This window comes from Cyprinodon tularosa, unplaced genomic scaffold, assembly GCF_016077235.1.
Source record: "Cyprinodon tularosa strain WSP-4 unplaced genomic scaffold, ASM1607723v1 ctg205, whole genome shotgun sequence".
Classification (NCBI taxonomy): domain Eukaryota; kingdom Metazoa; phylum Chordata; class Actinopteri; order Cyprinodontiformes; family Cyprinodontidae; genus Cyprinodon; species Cyprinodon tularosa.
The window spans coordinates 1,121,541-1,144,666 of NW_024038756.1; the positions used below are offsets into that span (position 1 = coordinate 1,121,541).

At 37.5% G+C, this 23,126-nt stretch overlaps 1 protein-coding gene across 6 annotated transcripts in view; it reads left to right on the top strand.

The window, feature by feature from the left end:
• Positions 1–21,799, top strand: part of trim3b (tripartite motif containing 3b) — a 40,390-nt gene extending 18,591 nt beyond the window's left edge. For 3 of the 6 annotated variants that reach the window (XM_038285002.1, XM_038285000.1, XM_038284999.1), the window contains 16 exons: positions 6,072–6,247; positions 7,887–8,016; positions 8,464–8,574; positions 8,722–8,873; positions 9,073–9,253; positions 9,387–9,488; positions 9,630–9,728; positions 9,869–10,021; positions 10,216–10,594; positions 14,767–14,870; positions 14,980–15,147; positions 15,325–15,493; positions 17,097–17,138; positions 19,586–19,656; positions 19,736–19,876; positions 21,462–21,799. In XM_038285002.1, the coding sequence (XP_038140930.1) occupies positions 6,102–6,247; positions 7,887–8,016; positions 8,464–8,574; positions 8,722–8,873; positions 9,073–9,253; positions 9,387–9,488; positions 9,630–9,728; positions 9,869–10,021; positions 10,216–10,594; positions 14,767–14,870; positions 14,980–15,147; positions 15,325–15,493; positions 17,097–17,138; positions 19,586–19,656; positions 19,736–19,876; positions 21,462–21,614 (2,301 nt within the window). In that variant the 5' untranslated portion in view covers positions 6,072–6,101 and the 3' untranslated portion in view covers positions 21,615–21,799. Of the gene's footprint in view, positions 1–2,368; positions 2,519–6,071; positions 6,248–7,886; positions 8,017–8,463; positions 8,575–8,721; positions 8,874–9,072; positions 9,254–9,386; positions 9,489–9,629; positions 9,729–9,868; positions 10,022–10,215; positions 10,595–14,766; positions 14,871–14,979; positions 15,148–15,324; positions 15,494–17,096; positions 17,139–19,585; positions 19,657–19,735; positions 19,877–21,461 lie in introns of those variants that run through there. The other 3 variants (XM_038285001.1, XM_038285003.1, XM_038285004.1) reach the window with 3 other exon arrangements.
• Positions 21,800–23,126: the final 1,327 nt, after the last annotated feature.

Here is a 23,126-nt window from a genome sequence, read left to right on the forward strand (position 1 = left end):
GTAAATGTCTCTCGTTGCATGTTTGATTCTTTTTCTCTCTTGATTCAATCGGCCCTCTAAAGCATCAAATAGACCGGAAATGTAACAGCGAGTAAGCGCAGCAAAGCGACATTGTGTTTGATGTATGTTTGAAACTAAAATTTACACCAGATCCTGAAGATAACGCTCCATAGCAACGGGGCTCTTAGCAAAGAAGACTTTGTCAGAGAGTAAGTAAATTAAACAGTACTATGTGTGAAAATTATGAACTAATAAGTAATATCACCAAAAAACCAGCATCTTGACCAATCCGAAGAGAAATCAAACATTTATTTTGTTAGTATGTCACAACTACCAACATCTGCTGGTTGGGCAGCAGATGTAACTTTAGGTGTTGGGCTCCTTGTTTGCTTACCTAACCCTGTTTTTACATTCTCTCTGACCAGTCTCTTGTATTTCTTTTTCTTTGTCCTCAAGATGCATTCAATTCTTTAAGTACAGCTTTTTACAATGCTGCTGTAATAAGGCTTAGATTAAATTACACACTAGGGGACTCTCATTGTTGAATTCTTTTGCATGGCACCACATCGATTATGCATCTATTCTTAACACCATCAACTCTCCTAACTGGCTTGTTAGTTTCTTAAAAAATACATTTAACATTTTGGAATTTGAGTCTCAACAACCACCAATCAAAACACTCCCCAGATTAGCCTCAGCGTCAGATTCTTCCTTAATTTTTTTGTCATCCATTCCATTATTTAAAATGTAGCACAATCCTCAGACCTATACTACTTTTTCTATCATTAGAACAAATTAAGGCTGGAGTGCTGCATGGGGATATGTTTTATTAGAAACTTCTCCAAATTACTTTTTGTAGAGTGATTAAAAAATACATGTTCTCAAAGCTGTTCAATCAAGCGGCAAATTATTTGCTGAAATCAGTTTGCAAACACACCTCAGCAAGCCATGTTCGTAACGGTTTATGAAATACAGCTTCTGTCTGTACCTACAGTACTCTGTGTTCCATTCTCATCTTCTTATCCCTGACTTCCTGTTGCACAGACAATAGCTGTCTCAGGCCCATGAGTTTTGGATGATGGGAGGTTTTTAAAAAAAGGTGTGGGAGGAACCAGCGGAAGCAGTGCGGGGGAGGAGGAACGACTGGACTCAATCCGCACAGATTAACGGCAGATTGATGGGGTGAGAACCGTCACCTTTTGGCCCAGATTATGTTCTGACCACACTATAAAGACACAATGCATTAGCAGTCCGTGTAACATTTATTTAGTGGCAGCACATTTTAGCTATGGTGCCTTATTGTGACAAATATACTCACACCCCTTGATACTATGAACACATTGTACTGTTTAATCCAAAGGAGTGTTATTTATCAGGCTTTAAATGATTAACCAATAAAATATTAAGAATGACTGAGGAAAAAAGAAGAAGAAATATGGCTTTAGAACATATCAATAAATACATCTCTGAAAATGTGTCTTGTAATTCTATTCAGTCTCATTTAGTTTAGTACCAATCATGAAATTCAGTCAGTGAAGTCTACCTTCAGACTTAAGAGCTGCTGTCCTGTGTTTTTTCCTGGTTCAACACACTTGAACCAGATAAATAATTCGTTATCAGGGCTCCAATTTGGATGGCTCGCCAAGTAGCCAATTAAACCATTTAGCTTGGTGGCGTCGGGGCAGAGGCACATATAAAGCATGTTGGACATTGATCCAACCGGTATAAAGTGGAGTTTGAAACCATTGTGGTAATAGTTAAAGGAGATTGTGTTTGTAGTTGTAAAATGTCAAACTGTGAAAAAGTAAAAGGGATCTGGAACGTTTACCAGGATCTTTAGCTTTAGCTCTCAGGGTTGTTCCAGATTATTTTTTTTATGGCAAAAGAGGTAAATCTATGACACTATCTTTATTTTGCGTCCTACAGTAGTCTCTGTTAGGTCATGCTCCTGATTATGTGCCTGGCAAGTGAAGGGGTGATATTTTTTTCTTCAAAAAACAAACAAATAACAAATCTGGAGGTGAAATTCATATAAAAAATTAAGCTTAGTTCAATAATTAGATCCGTCCAGATGCTATAGACTTCTCATTTAATCATAAAGCAGCGGGTTAACATCTATGCTCAGACTGGAAATGTTTCTCTTTTTGTCTCCACCTCTCACTCGCTCTCGCCAGCACAAATTGTTGCCCTATGATGCAATCTGTCATCCCCACTAGCCTTGGTTCCCCAGCCAATCAGAGAGCGGCAGTAGGAGGGTACCCAGTCAGCTCATGCTTGTGCACAGCTCTTACAGTAGGAGGGCCTGTTCAAAATCCCAGCCCCACCCTCTGTTGTCATCTGGGTTCAGCCTTATTCAATGTGTGTGTGATTTTATATGGAAATAGGAAAAGCACGGGAAGGAAAAGGAAACGAGTCAGAAGAGATGAGGAGTGAGCAGTAACGTGTGAGTCACAACAAAATTCACACAGACCAGCTATGAAGCCTTCTAGACGGTTGTTGTCCTCTCTGCTGACAGTAGGTAGTGACTCTGTCAACTCTGTCTCTGTTTAGCCTTATATGTATGTTGCCTGCTTGTGTGACTTTAGAGTCTTCTGATTGGTGTTTGCCCAAGCTGTCAGCCCACATTTGCTGGCATTGCACAGGTGCATCACAGTGACCAGAAGCAGAAGGCAAGATGCTTTGTATTCACTCTCTGTCCCTCCAGTATGATCTGTTGTTGAAATGCCAGTTTAAAATTAAACTTCCTGTGTCTCTCTTTCCACGTATAGATGATAAAGACAAGTGTGTATGGATTCTGAGAACCGTACTCTTGCATTAATACAAGAGCAGAGATTTTAGATCTTGAAGGGAAAATTAGCTACTTTTGTATTCTAAAGCCGACAGAGAATGGTGGCATTGTGTGCCTGGGTGTTAGCTTTTTGTTCCACGCAAACCAAATGCTGGACACAAGCACTGGAATACACTCCCATAAACAGTTTAGTTACACACACACACACACACACACACACACACACACACACGCACATGCAGTCTAATCCTGAAAGTTTTGTTGAATTATTCAGTACTGAGGTCACCTGCTACATTGCTGCTGTTTCCCGGTGAGCATCATACCCCGGGGAATAAAACACTCATCATTTTTATTATATCAGTTGACAGCTCCCTGAAAGATCCCTCCTTTTATAAATACATTTGGTTTTTTTAAGCTTCCTTATTTTGGGAGCTTTGCATCACGCTTCCCCACTGTTTGGACTGTAGAGTCTAAACTCAAATCTCTACCCCTTCAATCATTTCAGAGCCTGACACTCAGCCGGTCATGGTTACTTAAGAGCTTCAAATCAAACAATTGTGCCCCACTTTGGAGTTTAACTGGGCATGGATAAATGCACAGAGATATTTACACTTTTCTGACTGCATTTAAAACACATCTAGAAGAGGATTGTTGTCACTTCTTCACCAATACAAAACAAAAAGTATTGCATGTTTTGTTTTTTTTTCCTATTCATCTGTTTTTAGATGTTTTTCAGCTGTTTGATATAACTGGAGCAACATTTATTTTATCATGCATTTTCATGCATGACTCAAACATTTTAAGATTTAGTTAAAATGAAAGTGGCATTTATGTGTTTAGCCTCCAGTGCCAATAAAACCAGACAGATTAAATGAAAATTTATTAAGTTGAGATTGCACTATTTTTTTAGAAACAAATCCCCTCTTCAGTTATTAAGTGCTGTATTAATGTAATTGATATAATATTCTTGCTGTTGATCTGGATAAACTTAGCACCCAAGTTTCCATTTTGAGTTTTTCTCAAATTGTTTTAGCAGAAAGTTTGATCAAGTTTTACAGTGTTTTTTTTTTATGAGGTCTCAGCCACTGATCTGTATTTATTCACTGGATTGTTGATAGGCTGTTGGTAGTACCTGGTGCTGTTTTACTGATTGGATGACTTTTTTGTAAAATGAAATTGTTGTTTGAAAACCTCATTTTGTATTTAGATTATCTTCTAATTTGTTCGATGACACATTTACGTTTGACAAAAAATCCCCCCAAAATAACAGAACAAATCGGTAAAAGAGCAAACAATCTTCACTGTGCTGTAAGCCTATTGGTGTCTCATTGATTAAGGGTGGACATAAACATTTTCACTTGTAGTTTAAAACCAACATAGCCCCATACTGTACATTCACATGTCCCTAAATGTAAGCTATTTACTACTAAACGTTTGGTGTGTGCCCAACATCACCACAGGGTGAAAGCGATATTTTCTCATGGTTAAGAGCTACATACATGACATTTAACATCCGATATAAAGAGTGGATGTCATTGGATCCTCTTTGCAATGACTGGAAACACACTGACTCTTAATCACTCAGATTGCATGTTTGCGTGTAACAATTGGGCATCAGAACAGATTAGATATGAGGGATTAGAGGGATGCTTTGGATTCAAGTTTGCAGATGTAAAGAGAGAACCAGAGGCAGGTGGGGGCTGATGAACTAAGTTATCCTTAAAGCTTAAACTTAAATGTTTTTTTTACTATACTTTACTGTAGTCATAACTATAGTGTTTCTCTTCTTATTTGTAAATAAGAATGTTATGTTCAATAGATGCTTGCTACAGACTCATACAGCTTTCTGCTTTTTTGTGCAATTAATACACAACATTTTTGACACAGATAATACACACCTAACAAGAAAATATGACTTATTCAAATTACTGGAGCCAGTTGGAAACTATGACATGCAACTCATGTGCACAGGTCAAACAGCTAAGAGTTCACTCAAGTAACAATGCATGCAATATAAGATAATTTTGTTTCATTGATTATGTTATTTATATAACCCATGTGTTTAAAAACAACAATGCACCTGCTCCTTCTGACATATTTTCTCAGGAGTAATGTGCTTGCAAAGATGAGCATGGAAGTGGGCCATTTTTGGACCAGGCTGGTTTTTGTTGCTAGGCAGAATACCCAGCTCTGTTTCTCTAGATCAGATTATGTAAAGCTTGTGGCTCCTTGGCTCTGCTTACCGCAGGGGTTTAGAAACCATTTCATTTATGCAGCATTAGATTTTTTATTTTTTTTTGGTGGGGGGGATTTGCAATAAATCAGGCCAAATATTTTCTTGCATTACGGTTTTTAATGAAAATATTCAGTATACTGTACCAGGAGTGTATGCTAAAAGGCATTGGAAGGTTTTACAAAAAAAACATGGAAAGTCTGAAACATTTTGAATACTTTTAAAACAGCACAGGTTAAAAGCGTAATTAAAAAATACATATATATTTTTTGTAATTGCCTAGAATTTCTATATAATTTGTACAATACGGATATTTAAAGCGTAAACGGAAAAATCTGGTTAGAGGCCGTACTAAATGTACTAAATGTAAATAACACTTTCAAGGAATGTTGGTCTATTTCCCCTAAGCTTTACCAGCATAGTTATGTAACATTTGTGTTTATGATAAGCTGCTGTCTTTTTTCTAGTATGTTTAGCAGAAACAGTTATAATATAGTTCCAATTATAGCCGCCATTGCTGTTTGTCACGGGTGGATAGTTTTCCCTTACTGTGAGTTATGAGAGTTAAATGACTATGTCTGGATTTGGATGGTGTCACTTCCAAACATGACACAGTACTTGGATTACACACAGGTGCTACTTAAGTTGGATTTTCAGGTTTCAAATGGTTGCATTTGCAAACTCCAGTAAAATGCAAAACAATGTTATTTTAATGTTTGGCTTCAGGCAATTTGACTTCAAATTCTCCTACTCTACCTACAGCTTTTTTTTTTTTCATTTTTACAATGATGATATTCTTCTAGTTGTGTTTCCTGCTCTAGTTTTGATTGTATCGTCACTTGTATCCATGCTTTTATCCGCTTTCATAGTATTTATTTAGAAATTTTGCTTTCCTTTTTCTTTTTCCCTTTTTTTTCTAAATTGTGGATACCTATTTTCTGATAACACATAAAAGAGAAAAAAAAATGTTTCATTGAAGACCAGCTTTTGACATCTAGGAATGTCAGCATCTTGATTAATTTCATTATTTTTTTGTTCTTCCCCCTACAGGTTGACCGCTGTCATTGTCTGTGGCTTTAGATGTCCATTGTCATGGCCAAGCGGGACGCTGGGAGCACCAGCCCCGTGGTCCGTCAGATAGACAAGCAGTTCCTGGTTTGCAGCATCTGTTTGGATCACTACCATAACCCCAAGGTCCTGCCCTGTCTGCACACTTTTTGTGAAAGGTAACCTGCATGTATAGCTTTTTATAGTAATTTAACAAAAATAAAATATACTTTGTATAGAATTGTTCTGCATCAGTTTGGAAGTAACATCAATATGTAAATATGTAAAAAGTAATTCATTAGATGACTTCCAATTAAAATAAAAACGCTGCTTCTGATACCGTTATTATGAAATGCCGTTCCTCCAAACACTGCACACTGTATCAGTTAGGATTACTAATCCTATCAACATTATCTCAATTCCAGGATAAGTAGAGAGTTTAGGTAGCCTAGAATGAATGGGTGGACCAAAATTGTTTGAGAATATTTCTGCAAGAGCCCCAAATATCTAATTTAATAGTATTTAATAGTATTTAATAAGGATTATTGTTCATTCCTGGAGACTCATTTAGGCCAATGCTTTTACTTTCCTCCCTTCATTTCTGAAGTAGACCTCAGCCTCGTAAGCATCTGACTATTTTTGCAAGCTCTGATGGTCCTTTATACCGAAAACTGAAATTTCAGTTTAATCAAATCATAGAAGTTATCTTCAAATATAAGGCTCTCTGTACATGAATACACAGAGTGGTGTAATTTGAATTTTATGTTACTACTGGAGTGATGACTTCTTCCTCTCTAAGTGCCTTTTAGACAGTGTTGGCACTGGCTTAGTTTACACTGGATAATGGCCCTCAGCTTCAATCAATGTCCTTAGAATGTCTTTTGCTTTTGTTCTGTGGTTGAGTCACACATTTAGTCCCATAACATGTTCATGTTAGTATAATGGCTGGATATTTCTGAGTATATAATTGAAGGTGTTAAAGCAGATGGACATCAGAAAATCTGTATTTCACTTCATATGTTGCCACTGACTGAACACTTTATTTTGGGGTTTGCCAACCCAATCAAAAAAATCTTATATTTCTATTTTTCTATTCTATTCTGTAGATCCTCATATACAGGTCTAATGGAAGAGTTTAGACTTTAGTCTATAGATTTGTTTTGAATATAGTTATATTTGAACAAAATTCCCATGGTGAGAATGCCAGTGCCTCTACCAATCCCTTCACACTAACTTTACCTTAATAATTGTCCATTATCAGTTTACATTTTAAAATTTTCCTCAGGGTTTCTGTGACCTTTGTGGTATAGATACAACATAAAAGAGTGCCCTTAGTTTTAACCAGTAGGGAGCCCGTTATACGGCTATGCACTATGTACAAGATGGATATGCATTTAAAGATAAATAAAGAAAAATCCAAATTTGTATCGCTGAAAAACTGCAGCAAAAGTGTCATCTTTAGGCTCACCAAACAGCCAGCACAAGATATCGACATTTCAAAGTGTGTTTGGCCGGCCAGCCTACAGTCTCAAACATGATGTGACACCTGTTAGATTCGGCAGGAGCAATAGACAAACTGAGATTTTATCAACAAACACTCCATAGAGCATGTGTTCATCCACACTTCAATCTTGTTGTACGACTCAGGTATTGTATCCCATTGATGGTGATAGAGTTACAGTAAAGGCTCCTTAGCTTTCATTTCTGTAATCCTCCATAATGAAAGCACCTTTCAATGTTTTCAGGGAACAATGCGTAACATATCTTTTAAACTCCATGCTGTATCCTCTTATGTACTTGTTCACTTCCTGTTTGTAGCTGTCTCCAGAATTACATTCCGGCGGAGTCTCTAACACTCTCGTGCCCCGTGTGCCGGCAAACATCCATTCTGCCCGAGAAAGGAGTGTGCGCCCTGCAGAACAACTTCTTCATCACTAATCTCATGGAGGTCTGACCCTGTATTACATTTTTCTGATAACAGAAATAATGTCTATATTAAAATCTACACACGTGTAATCCAAAACATCATGTATATCTATTTTTTAAACTATTAATTATACATTAACATTGGAAGATTAGAACAAATTCGATTTTTTTAAAGCTAGATTTTATAGGAATGGCTTAGTGAGAGGAAAGTGTGTGTGCAGTTGGGGCTCTTCCTGACTGAGGTCATCGTGCACACTTAATCTCTAAAAGTTTTTTAAGGACACATGGGAATTAAATCAGCAGTGGCTGGAAGTTTGATAAGTGAATGTTTATGTTCTGGATTAAAAGAAATATTAAACTGATTTAAACAGTCTGGAATTTTAAAACACAGTGATTTAAAAGTAATGGGCTATTAACAAACATATGTGTTGAAATAAACCTATAATGAGTATGGTTATGTGTTGTGTAGGTTCTCCAGCGTGAGCCAGAGTGTTCACGGCCTGAGGCATGCAGCGTGTTGGAGTCGGTCAGTGCTGCAGCAGCAGGGAAGCCCCTTTGCTGCCCAAACCACGAGGGAAAGGTGGGAAAACATCTTCTGTAACCTCACTTCCCTAATTTTATTTTTTGTATTTGTTGCTTCAAATAAAGTAAAAGAGAGAAAAATGAAATTTGAATGTCCTGCTATGCATGGTAAGAGTTGATGATCTTGTTTTTGCTCCACCTGCAGGTGATGGAGTTCTACTGCGAGTCCTGTGAGACAGCCATGTGTCTGGACTGCACAGAGGGAGAGCATGGAGATCATATGACTGTTCCTCTGCGGGATGTAGTGGAGCAGCACAAAGCTGCTCTAAAAACCCAGCTTGATGCCATTCGCAGCAGGTTGGAACTTGATCTTTGGAGGGGATTTTAGATGTCCCAGTTCATACAGAAGTTACAATCCTCACACATTTCTAACTGATTCTAATCCTTTAAAAGAAACTTGGTTTTATTTTATTACTAATTTTATAGATTATGTTGGTATCATACTTGTATGTTTCAAAATGTCTTGATGAAAACCTTTTTTCTGGTGGTCTCCCAGGCTTCCTCAGCTGACTGCAGCCATTGAGCTGGTGAGTGAGATCTCCCGACAGCTAAATGAAAGGAAAACTGAGGCAGTAGCGGAGATCAACAGCACATTTGAAGAATTGGAGCGACTGCTGCATCATCGCAAGACCGCCCTAATCACAGACCTGGAGAACATCTGCAGCAGCAAGCAAAAGGTCTGTTTAATACATTTATACATATAGAGTTATTATTTTATATTTTTGCTCCCCCATCCTGCTGCCTCGTGTATTATCAATTGGCTATAATTTTCTGTTTGCTGTCCCTTTTATTCCACCTGCATGGGTGCAGGTCCTCCATACCCAGCTCTCCTCCCTTCTCCAGGGGAAGGAGCACATCCAGAGCAGCTGCAGCTTCACAGAGCAGGCTCTCAGCCATGGGAATGCAACCGAGGTGGGCCTACATATATTATTTGCTTGCTAACTATAGAGTAACACATCAGGGAATCAAAATAAATCAGCTACATGCAGTATTGGATGTGAATGATTTAAAAAGACGAACGTGTCGAATATAAAAGAGGCTGCTGTGTTGTAGGTGCTGCTGGTTCAGAAACAGATGAGTGAGCGGGTCACAGCTTTGGCCAGACACGACTTTCCAGAAAAACCCCATCAGAACGCGCATCTAGACTGTCAGGTACTGACTGCTTTGTGATATAATGCCAACTGCATTCATCATGACTAACATTTCCTCATTCTGAAGAGATTTCCATTTAACCACCAGCAGGAACTGGTTGTAACCACTAAGCAGTGTTTAAAGCAGCCTCTGTCCTTCAGGTGGAGACGGAAGGGCTGCGGCGCTCCATCCAGAACCTGGGCGTTCTCCTCACAACATCAGCTGTGGCCCACACCTCTGTGGCCACTGGAGAGGGACTCCGACATGCAGCAACTGGACAGCACAAAACCATTACCGTGACAACAAAAGACAAAGTATACTGTTATATTCTTTAATTTTATTATAACTGATTTTGTTTAACAGCGCCATTAGGAGCTACATTCGTAGGAGCTAGAGATTGCCAGAGACATTTTCATCTTTTTATCTATAGATTCGATTTTTTTTTACACCTTTTATAAATTGTCTATTTTATAATATGTCCAGTTATCATTTTTGTCTTTGTTCATAGGATGGAGAATTGGTGCGGACAGGTAATGCTGTTTTAAAGGCAGAGATACTGTCAGCTGATGGTAACAGAGCGGCAGAGACGGAAATAACAGACAACAAGAACGGGACATACGAGGTGGGCTACACGTTACGCTCCGAAGGAGAGTACTCATTCAGCCTGTTACTGTATGGTCAGCCCATACGAGGCAGCCCTTTCCGCCTGAGAGCAGTCAAGCCATCAGATGTGCCCCAGTCTCCGGACGACGTGAAAAGGAGAGTAAAGTCCCCCAGTGGAACAGGGGGCCACATCCGTCAGAAAGCCGTACGACGGCCCTCCAGCATGTACAGCACTACCAAGAAAAAGGAGAACCCAATTGAGGATGAGCTCATCTACAGAGTTGGTAAGACACAACAAGTCGGGAGCTCATTTTTATTTTCCCACCTCAGTAGATAGAAATGAATACTTCAGGCTGGTAGATGGAAGCTTGAAGATGAGCAACAAGAAGCGAAGATTTCATACTTTACTTTGCTCTGTAAAAAAAAAAACCTTGAAGGTATTGTGGAGGATTTTTTAAAAGACCCCCCCCCCTCTTCTCTTTAAATAAAAATACATGTGCAAAAGCATGCACAAGCCCATTTCTTTTCGTGCACGCCTCGTTTAAAATCTACTGTTCTCATAGCTCATACAAGTTTACTGTGTCCACATACAGCAAACTCAGTTAACTGACCGTTCCGACAGATGATCACTGCTTTTTGCCCCGCTGGTCACGTAACTCCTCCTCCACCGTGCAGTGCCTGCGTCTGCATCTTTGTTGTTAGTCGCCACTGTCAGGTAGCGACAGCCTATGGTGACATTGGGCCGCTGTGACAGCAAATCCCATAGTAATTTGCGAGTAATTTCCCTCTGGGATTATTAAAGCACAAAGCATTCTGGGATATATCTTTTCTTCTCAAACGCTTCGTAGACACTTTTTCTCTTACGACCCTCAGCCATTTTTAAAGAACCGCAGTGAGAAAGGTGAGCTTCAATGACTGTCTGAAGCTGTAGCTCACCACATATAGGCGGCTGAATGTGCGCATATGCAGAAAAAGATAGCTAACGGGGCGAGTACTTGGGACGGCATTACGTAAACATATCACCAGAATGATTGACAATTAGGAGGACGACTCCTTTCGATGATCCACCCGGAAATAAAAGATGGTCCTCTATACCCATAACTCTCTCTCACTGTATCACACACTGCCTACCTTCAACAAGCATTTCAAGTTTGAACTCAGTCAACCAGTGGCAGCGCCAGGTGTATACTAAGGGGTGCTATAGCTACCCTTAGCATCCCCAAGAAAAATTTAGATCAACACATTTTTATCAAAGTTAAAATACTTGAACATGTGGTTGTTGTGATATTTTCCCCAAAAAACACAAACAGTTCCAATTAAAGATTAATCATATATTTAAAAGTGTTTAAATACATAAAAAATATATAAGTTACACCTCTTCTGTAGATGCCCTCACTATGATCTTTTAAGAAAATAAAGCTTATTTTGTCTTTTTTTCAATTACCTAATTTGTCAAAATATCATTTAGTGTAACTTTCCAGCTAAAACAACTGTTTTATATACGTCATTTAAATTACTTCCATCCATCCATTTTCCGTCACGCCTATCCCAAGCGGGGTCATGAGGGGTGCTGGTGCCAGCTGTCTGCGGTCGAGAGGCGGTTTACACCCGGTCGCCAGTCCATCAAAAGGCATTTAAATTACTGGAAATGTATTAATATGTATTTTCTGTGATTTTATCAGTTTTATTTTTTTATTTTTGGCATAATTTCATAGATGATTTGCAGTCCCATAACTTCAAAGTATTTCTATCTCTATCATAATAATAATGAGGGTGGGGCTTTGCTATCTAAACTGTCATTTAACTTAAAAAAAATTATGTGAGGCGAGCAACCATCTGCTGCTACTATTGCAAATAGTTGTCCATGAAAAAAATGTCCTAAACTGGTTTTGGTTTTATACTGAACTGATGATTTCTATAAATTACTGGCAGTTTATTTGGCCATAATTTGTTTTGTTTTTTTGCAAAATTATGTTTTCCTCTACTATTTCATATACATTTTCTTAATTTCTATACAATCTGAAAAAAATATATAAGTAAAAATATTTTTGGGTATGTAAATCAACTAAATAATTGCAGGAAAATCTACATTTCTTATCAATTTATTTATTATAACCTTACATCTACTGCACATGGGGTCCGTTTCAAGAAGCAAGTTTAACAAACTAAGATTCAAATTGCCATAGACTGTTGTAACCATGACAACAATACGGGTTGATTTATTAAATGGTAGTGGTTCAATGTATCTGTAAAATTCATCTGAATACACATATTGTTCTAACAGGTAGGACCTGTATATCATCTACTTGGGTTTCTTCTTAGTCTGATTCTGTCTTCCATTAAATAGTGTCTGTTTGCAGCAACTTTGGATGCCATTATCCCAATAAATATTTGTTATTAGCAGTCATAATTCCCATAGAATGGCTTCAGATTGTGCCAGTAGGTTCAGTAAGTTATTATCGAATGAATCCTAATCCCAACCTTAAAGTAATTCCTTATCCCCCACGGAATTATTTATTCCGTTTATATGAATAAGCATATATATATATATATATATATATATATATATATATATATATATATATATATATATATATATATATATATATATATATATATATATATATATATATATATATATATACACTCACCGGCCACTTTATTAGGTACACCTGTCCAACTGCTCGTTAACACTTAATTTCTAAGCAGCCAATCACATGGCGACAACTCAGTGCATTTAGGCATGTAGACATGGTCAAGACAATCTCCTGCAGCTCAAACCGAGCATCAGTATGGGGAAGAAAGGTGATTTGAGTGACTTTGAAGGTGGCATGATTGTTGGTGCCAGAAGGGCTGGTCTGAGTATTTCAGAAACTGCTGATCTACTGGGATTTTCACGCACAACCATCTCTAGGGTTTACAGAGAATGGTCCGAAAAAGAAAAAACATCCAGTGAGCGGCAGTTCTGTGGGCGGAAATGCCTTGTTGATGCCAGAGGTCAGAGGAGAATGGCCAGACTGGTTGGAGCTGATAGAAGGGCAACAGTGACTCAAATAACCACCCGTTACAACCAAGGTGGGCAGAAGAGCATCTCTGAACGCACAGTACGTCGAACTTTGAGGCAGATGGGCTACAGCAGCAGAAGACCACACCGGGTGCCACTCCTTTCAGCTAAGAACAGGAAACTGAGGCTACAATTTGCACAAGCTCATGGAAATTGGACAATAGAAGATTGGAAAAACGTTGCCTGGTCTGATGAGTCTCGATTTCTGCTGCGACATTCGGATGGTAGGGTCAGAATTTGGCGTCTACAACATGAAAGCATGGATCCATCCTGCCTTGTATCAACGGTTCAGGCTGGTGGTGGTGGTGTCATGGTGTGGGGAATATTTTCTTGGCACTCTTTGGGCCCCTTGGTACCAATTGAGCATCGTTGCAACGCCACAGCCTACCTGAGTATTGTTGCTGACCATGTCCATCCCTTTATGACCACAATGTACCCAACTTCTGATGGCTACTTTCAGCAGGATAATGCGCCATGTCATAAAGCTGGAATCATCTCAGACTGGTTTTCTTGAACATGACAATGAGTTCACTGTACTCAAATGGCCTCCACAGTCACCAGATCTCAATACAATAGAGCATCTTTGGGATGTGGTGGAACGGGAGATTCGCATCATGGATGTGCAGCCGACAAATCTGCAGCAACTGTGTGATGCCATCATGTCAATATGGACCAAACTCCCTGAGGAATGCTTCCAGCACCTTGTTGAATCTATGCCACGAAGAATTGAGGCAATTCTGAAGGCAAAAGGGGGTCCAACCCGTTACTAGCATGGGGTACCTAATAAAGTGGCCGGTGAGTGTATATATATATATATATATATATAGTTTACGGAACAAATCTGCTCCCTACCAGGTTAGCTCAGAGTAGAAAATTACTACGGTGACTGAAACAGGTTGAGGAAACTCTCATTGCCAAATGAAAACTCAGAACTTCCCATATTTCAGGTTTAGAAAACAGAGTTTTCAGTAAACCGGCTTCTTAAAATGGACCCCTGATGTTGCTGATGAATTCACTTTGTTTTGTTTACCCAGATCTAGGATAATTGAATATAGTGACTTCATTGCAACAGTTTACAGACTACTTCATAGATGTGTTTTTATATGTTTTTAATTTAATAGCAGAACACCACATATCCATTATCCCCCTTAGTGTTTACTTTTGCTGCCTCTCTTTAGCACATGCAGAGAAAAATCCCTGGAGCAAGAACTGCAATTGATGTAATTTAGTCCCAGAGTGCTAGTGGGAGTTTTGTGGTTTTCTGGAAGGAACTCAGCAATCTTTCCTCAGAAATAGGAAGAAAACTCTGGCATAAACTGACAAGAAAAATAAATGATTCACCGTTAGACTGTAAACATCACAATCACTATGTGCTTAACTGTTTCCCATCAGGTTCCAGGGGAAGAGAAAAGGGTGAATTCACAAATCTGCAAGGAATCTCAGCCTCCAGCAATGGCAGAGTGGTGGTGGCTGACAGCAACAACCAGTGCATACAGGTGAGACAGACACACAGAAGAACATGCACATAGAGGCAGCAATGTGTTTTTTTAGATTGGTATTCTTGCTGTGTGCTGAATGTGAGCTTTCTGATGCAAATGACTGCAGGTGTTTTCCAATGATGGGCAGTTTAAAATGCGCTTCGGGGTCAGGGGCCGTTCTCCAGGACAACTACAGAGACCGACAGGAGTCACTGTAGACATGAACGGGGACATCGTGGTGGCCGATTACGACAACAGATGGGTCAGCATCTTCTCCTCAGATGGCAAGTTTAAGGTACAAACTCATAAGACTAATTAGTATACCTTGTAGCAACTGTCTGTTTCTGAAAGGTGAACACATTATTCAGGCGGTCAAATGCCAATCCTCAATCTGAGGAATTACTTTTCACTTAAATCTAGGTAACTGTTTTTTACATGTAATGTAATCCCTTTGTTATTTTTTTCATATCAGAATAAGATCGGTGCAGGACGTCTCATGGGTCCTAAAGGAGTGGCCGTGGATAAAAATGGACACATCATCACTGTGGACAACAAAGCCTGCTGTGTCTTCATCTTTCAGTCCAATGGGAAGCTGGTGACTAAGTTTGGGGGCAGAGGGACGTCTGATAGACAGTTTGCAGGTGAGAAGGGAACCTAAACTTTGGTGTTTCTCATTCACCCAGTCACACAAACACTTATGCAGCGTTTCCATATATCTTCATAAAACTTTAAAAAATGTTAATCCTACACCAAAGTGGAATGCAAAATGTGCCACAATGGCGAATGACTCATTAGTTTAATTAACTGAATATACATAAATTAGCATTAATAAATAGATTAAATACATTGTTTTAATTTAATGAAAATATTTAAATTTTCAGATAATTTAGTTGATACTTAATTGGATATTTATGTGTAAGATCATCAAGTTTTTATTTACTTACTAGTTTCTGTGATGCAATGCAACATCATATGAGTTACAACCTGTGTTAGGGTGACCAGATGTCCTGATATTTGCAGGACTGAGCCACCCTTTTCAGCTCTGTCCCACAAATTAAATCAATGTCTGGAATTTGATTGGATTAAATGAGAAAAATGTAAAAAAAAAAGAGGCTCCTTGAAAAGATAATACAGGTAAAAGTTTGAATTACAAAATATGATGGAAACTGTGAGTAAAGAGAAGAAAAAACAGCCACAGTAATGACTGTGGAACATTTCAGTGACATGTGATTCTCACAGAGATTTTGGTGAAGTTTGCCAAAGTTGTTTTACAGTTTGATAAGGGGAGCGCCGTGTGCTGCAAGATGCTTGAGATTGTGATCTCTTCTGCCATCATCTGCTGGGATAACAGCATCAGAGCAAATAAGTTAAAGAAGCTCAACAAATTATCTTAAAAAGCCAAATTCTTCATAAGATGAAGAGCATTATTGACAACTATCAGCAGCCTCCTTATCAGACAGAGTGCTCAGCCAAAGATCCAGATCCGGTGCAAGACAGAAGCTACAGAAGATCCTTTCTGCCTACAGTAACACATTCAGCAACTCATTAAAAGAAAAAATATTTACTACATAATTAAATTTTCCTGTGGAACAAATAAAGTACTTTTTAATTATATATATATATTATATATATATATATATATATATATATATATATATATATATATATATATATATATATATATATATATATATATATATATATATATATATATATATACTTTAGGAATATTATTGGAAGCTTTTTACCCCCATCTAGTGGTCAAAAGTAAAATTGTATAAAAAATACAGTTCCCATTCCCATACAGTTTCATTAGATGTGCTTTTATTTGTAAAAATAATTTCTTCAATTTAGCATTAACTTAAAAAAATGGGAAAATGTTTTAATGTCCTTATTATTTATGGAAAGGTTCCAACAATTATATAGAACGTATCTTATTTACCAAATTGTCATCACTTAGTTATAAATATTTATTTACCTATTTTGGCTCTTTTGGCATTCCATTTGTGATGATGCATTATTACCTTTTTTAATATTTTGTAATCCTATTCACATTCAGAACACTAAATAACACATTTTACACAAGTTTCTTTATTTCTCAGATTATGAGATGTTTTGCTTTCTCAGTCAGCAACAGAAGGCCCCTGTGCTTACTACCCTTAAGAGTTTTCTTTGTTGTTTATCTTTATTTCTGATGACCTGCTTTTTCTTTCTTTCTGTTCTTCCTTCTGTTTTCTGATTCAGAAAAACTTGGCCCAAACTTTAATAAATCTGGCTCAGTTTTCAGTAAGTACTAAGTGTGGCCTTGCTGCGACCTTAATCGGACGGTGTTCTCTGTCTAACCCAATTCCCTGAGCACGTGTCTGACTTCCAAAGAAGGCAGTCTGTCGATGACAAGATGAATGAAGATGTGCCTGTACAGAGATTGTTCAAAATTCAAGAACAATGTCAAAAGTAACAGAATCAATATGTTGTCGTGTGTTTTTCGTGTGACTATAAAAGTAGTTGGCATGTTACAGATTTCTTCTGTATTTGCTTTTTTGGCCCCGAAATATTTTAAATGAGCAAATACGTTTTAATATTAGAGAAATATAATCTGAGAAAATACAGACAGTTATCTTTACAATGACAATTTAAATATCAAAACATAAGCCAATTTTATCCGGCCCCATTTTCAAACCATTGATTTCACTGATTTACATTCCTTTTGTTCATTTTCTTTAGTTTGCTGCTGATTTATAATCAAGAAACAAGTAGCAAAGAACATGTCTCACAACGTGAAGTGAAGTACAAGATCTCAGAAAGCAACAAATCTCCCCCAAATTTTAAGAAATTACCAGGCAGATGAAAAAAAAAATTAATTGGAAAGGGTTAAAATGTATTTATTAAACCTTGGCTCTTATGAAAAGATGATTGACCTCATGATGAAATGCCAAGAACACAGTGGAGACACAAAAGAACTAAAGGTAAGACCTAAAGAACTACTTACTTCCGTTGCCTTGCCTCAGGTATCAATGCTAGATGTTAAAAGCTATTTCCAAGTACAAAATTGAGAGAAAACCTACAAAGGTGCATTTAACTTGGAGCCAAAACTATCTTAATAATCTTCTAGTTTTTACCCTTTATTGTCCAAGTTACCATTTTTTTGGTAACTCGGATTAAAATAGGATTACATTTTATTGTCATTAAACTGTCACAAGAGCAAAAACACCACTGTCCAGCAAATAGGGCAAAATAGTGAGGTTAAATTTGGTCTGTTGGGTCTTCAAGGTCCATTTCTTAGTGTAATAGTTTTTGTTTAGGTTTTTAAGGTACTTGTGGTACAAGAGAGGAGGAAAAAAATGCGGCCAAGTATCACAGGCTGGATTCGACCCGAGTCAACCACGTCGAGTACTAAGGCCCCCATACATAGGTCGTCGGTGCTGTTGCCTACTGTTTTTCATACATTAAAGCTACAGTGTGTAATAATTACAGGGATATACAGTCAGAAATGTAATATATTATACATAACTATGTTATTTATCATCATCTACGAGCTCAGCCTCTTAACCTTAATATTTGCGTTGCCTTAGAATTCGTTATTTATAATTACATAGGAGCGGGTCTCTCAGCCATGGAGGCAGACATCTTTGTGCTACGGCAGCGCAGAGCCAACAAACTAGTGATTGCGAGATCGCCCATTACGCTCGAAAGTAACTACGGCAAGTTGAGAGAGATGAACTGAGACGGTACTGAACAATAGATGGCAGTATTAAAATTATCTATGTAAACAAACCTCATCACTTGAGAAGGTAGGTGATGCGGACATCGTGGAAGACATTTTGTCCCGTAACGCTCGCCGTACTGTTGGGGGGGAGAAGCGGTGGGGGGTAGATGTTCATGTTGCTGCGGTCTGCAGTCTGGACGTTAGATGTCGCTAAAAATTACACACTGTAGCTTTAATGTAATGTATTAATGTAATGTAAATTAAGTATAAATAAAAATAAGTTAAGTTTAAAACTAAATAAGTTAAGTTAAAAAGTTAGAAAGCTGATTTTAAAAAGTTGGTTCTTACTGAAAGCACTTGATAGTTGTTTGTAGCAAAAGATTGCCAAAACAGTTATTGTTTTTACAGTGTATCACTTTTTGCAACCTTTCTTCATTCGACAGGTCGCACAGTTAACATCTATGGGTGCATTTACACTCAAAAAGGTCAATTGCAGTAAATTCATCGTGTAACAAAAGGACCCTTGTTTGGGGCCAAGTTGGTTCGAACAGTTTTTCTTTTCTTTGGATAATTAAAATTGGCATTTAAAGCTGCTGTCATGTATTTACTCCTATTTTCTCTGATATTACAACTTGTTCAAAAAAATATATATATACTTCACAAAAATAGCAAAAGCAGAGTGCAACTGTTATGGCCTATTACTTTTTAAACTGCCGTATTTATAATTTTTAATGAACTCGGTAGATCAGCAATCCCTCTGTGTTTAAGAAATAAAATTAGCTCCGGAAAAAAAAAAATATAATAATCCTACATCGGTTAGCATGCACCAACTGATTCTTAAAGGCTTGATTATAATATTGTTTTATGTTTTGAAATTTGGAGAAATTTGTGGAAAGAATTTCAGAAAACTTTTCTACCTAACTATAAAGACCAATAACCTGATCAAACATGTTTGACAAGCCCAAAAAATATGTATATATGAAAAGGAACCAATGTTTCCCAATGTTCTCTGATTCTCTCTGTTCAGGTCCACATTTTGTTGCAGTCAACAACAAGAATGAAATCATAGTGACAGACTTTCACAATCATTCTGTGAAGGTAAAAGAGATGCAATCCCTACTGGTCTTGGTATTCAGTGGGTGTATCTGGTGATGGTATTTATTATCTGTTGTGGTAGGTGTACAGCGCTGATGGGGAGTTCCTGTTCAAGTTTGGCTCTCACGGTGAAGGTAATGGCCAGTTCAACGCGCCCACTGGTGTTGCTGTAGATACCAACGGAAACATCATTGTAGCCGACTGGGGTAACAGCAGAATACAGGTAACATAATCAAGTTTTTTTTTTTTATTGTGCATGATTATGTGCTATAAAAATAGCAACTCTTTGACAAAAAAAAACCTTAAAAAAAAGGTATTCATAACATGGGATCTTTTTTTGCAATTTGTCACATAAAATAGTTATTTTCCCCAGAATTAGTATTCTTTGACTTTCAGATTTTCAAAGAAATATCAAAAATAACTTGTGCAAAAACTATTTAAACCAGTCTGGCTCCAACTGTATCTTCTAAACCTAACTTCTGGTTGAGGAGCTTTTGGCAAAAACTGCTGCCACCAACAGTGGCACGGGAAGGGGGGTGCTGCGGGGGCTGCAGCCTCCCTCGTCATAGCATCAGCCCCCCATGGTGGGAGGCTGTGGAGTAACATAATATTGTACTTAAAAACATGAAATTATTTATGTATTTATTTTTTAAAAGACTATGTTTGATATGGGATTAAAATGATGGGCTGTGTATAAGATATAAACTAATGATTCATTATTTTAATATTTCATAAAAAACTAGGCTACTCCCCCAGAAGCTTCCGCCACCGCACATTCGTTTAGGCATGGCTAGCAATAGGCAGCAGAAATGTATTTCTGACTATTTCGAGGTAAGAAATGGTTTTAATTCCCCTATACTGCCGCATTTAGCGTTATTTATGTGCCTATTCATCTTAGTCCTGTGGCTGAAGAAGTCTACGCTAGAATAAGGCTGCATATCACTAAATTTTATGTCTGTATTAAGCTATTTAGTGATAAAATATGTAATTAGTTAATTTCTTTTTTGAGTGTGTTTTTTGTTTCAGATATGAAATCATTCCCCATATCCATAGTCGAATGGACTTTCAAGACGTTCAATGCTCAGTTTAGGCTATATTTAGGCCATGTTTTATTCCTGATCCTGTTGATTGGGAGCTGTTGTTTGTTTTGAATGATTAAAAGAGAAGAAATAAAGTTTAAAATGTTCATGCTTTGCTCCGATGCATTTTAAATGGCAGTTTTTGGCGACAAATGTAGGCCTACAATATTATGTTAAAAACGTCAGCCACAGCCCTCAACATAATGACGTCATGTGTTTTCCAACCCAGTCATCAGCCCCCCTCGCTTGAAACAGCTTCCAGCGCGCCTGGCCACCAAGCATTATACCTGCATTCTTAGCTACAAAAAAGGGTATTTTAAAATGAATTTGCCTGTGCTGAAGCTATACCACAGTCAGAAGAAAGTCTGTTCCTTGACTAAACTCATTATTTTAGCTTTGCATAGCCATATCCCTGTTGCATAGCCAAAGTAGGCTTTAGCTTAATAGCTTTAGATGCGACTGTGGCTATTAAAACTGAACCAGAAAAAGTGTCTGAGCCAAGTAATGATTTAATAAGGGAGGCAACTATATTCTGTTCATTCTTTTTTTCTCTTAAAATAGTCTGATTTTTTAAAATATGTCCAAACGTTTATTTGCAACAACAAAAACAGAACAAAATCCATTAAATAAGCAAATGTTATTTTATAGCTTTTTAATAGTTATTGAATCATTGGTAGTATTGGACATTATATAATCAGAAACCTTTTTTTTTGTGTGTGTGTGTTTCAGGTCTTTGATAGCACCGGGTCGTTCCTGTCCTACATTAATACCTCAGCAGACCCTCTCTACGGCCCCCAGGGCCTCGCTCTCACCTCAGACGGACATGTGGCAGTTGCCGACTCCGGTAATCACTGTTTTAAAGTTTACAGATATCTGCAGTAGACAAATGAAAAGGCATCAAAAATCCTGCTTGGGTAAATAAATATTTCATAACACTTCTAGCTGCAACGTTCCTGCTCTTTCTGGCCAGAACACAGTATTCCTTCTTCGTAGACTGCATTGCTTAGGGCAAAGGAAATGCAAACCATATAATAATAAAAAAAAATGGATTCCTAGTTTTAGAAAAATTGAAAAAAGTTTGATTCTTATCAGTATGTCCAAATTGTATGCAGCCTGTCAGACTTTACACTTGTTATAAACCTACATTTTGGGTTAGATTTCATATTCTCCCAGTAAGAATAATAACACTCACTATCTCTGACCATATTATACATCATACTGTCAGACTGACATACTGTAACAAAGGTCAATCAGTTCATTCAAAGAAAAAATGTACGTTTTGACTTCTGTTACAGAAACTCTCATGAGCTCTTCAGTTATTGTAATTTACGTCCCAGAGTTTTTAGTACCAGAGGCTAAAGCAGAGAAATCAAGATAAAAGGTGATTCAAAACGACTCCAAATGGCCTTAAAAAGTTTATCCAAACACTGTTTTATCAAACTTTACACCATGTTTTAGTTTTTACTGGGCAGCTAGTTTGACAGAAGGTGATTTAAAAGGAAAGTTGATATAGCAGGCGGTACAGGGCATGTGTCTGGTTAGTCATTTGTGGGTCGTACCACGGCTGTCACGTGGCCAACTAGATTTAAATGATCATTATTTAATATATTAAAGTTTATTAAGTGGTTTATCAATTTACCAAATGATAAACTAGCTAAAGGAATTATACGTAAATGATATCCCTCAAAAAGTATTCAGATACTTTAGGCTTTCTTTCGCATAAATTATGTTGCATATTTTCTATTTTGGTCTTTACAAGACCAGAATTTACCAACAATTTTATGTTTGTTTTATTAAATATTTCTTTTAGATAACAAATCGGAGGATATTATCTGTTGCTCAATATTTAAGTAGCCGTTTTTTACCAAATGCAGTTTTTTTTATAACTTAACATCTTTAGCTATACATTTATTTTTGAAACCTGAACTTGTGCAGAGCTTATCGGGTATGCTGCGTTTCTCCTAATAAAATTGAAATTCTCCAAATTAAAATAAAGTACCTAATTATGTTGCGCCGCCCTTGCTGAAATTGTTTGGACAGAGTCCAACCACGAGTGCACAGCCACTAATATTCATGACACCCTTGCTTGCTATGATGAGCTCATATGTTGGAAAACAGCTGATACCAGACTGTTCTTTACATCCAGTCTGTTCCTCTGCTTGGTTTTGATGCGTGTCAAAGCTGAAGGTGAACTCAAACAAGTTTGTTTTCTTTTTTCCTTTTTAGTTTAGTTGTTAGGAATCACCAAGCTAATATAATAATCAATTGTATCATTTGCTATCATTTTCCCTGTTTAGGCTATCATTTGCTAAAATCCTCCCAGTTGATGGTAGAGTGTTAGCTCAACTCAAAGATACTTTTTTTTATCAATAGGTTTGTGTTCACCTATGTAAT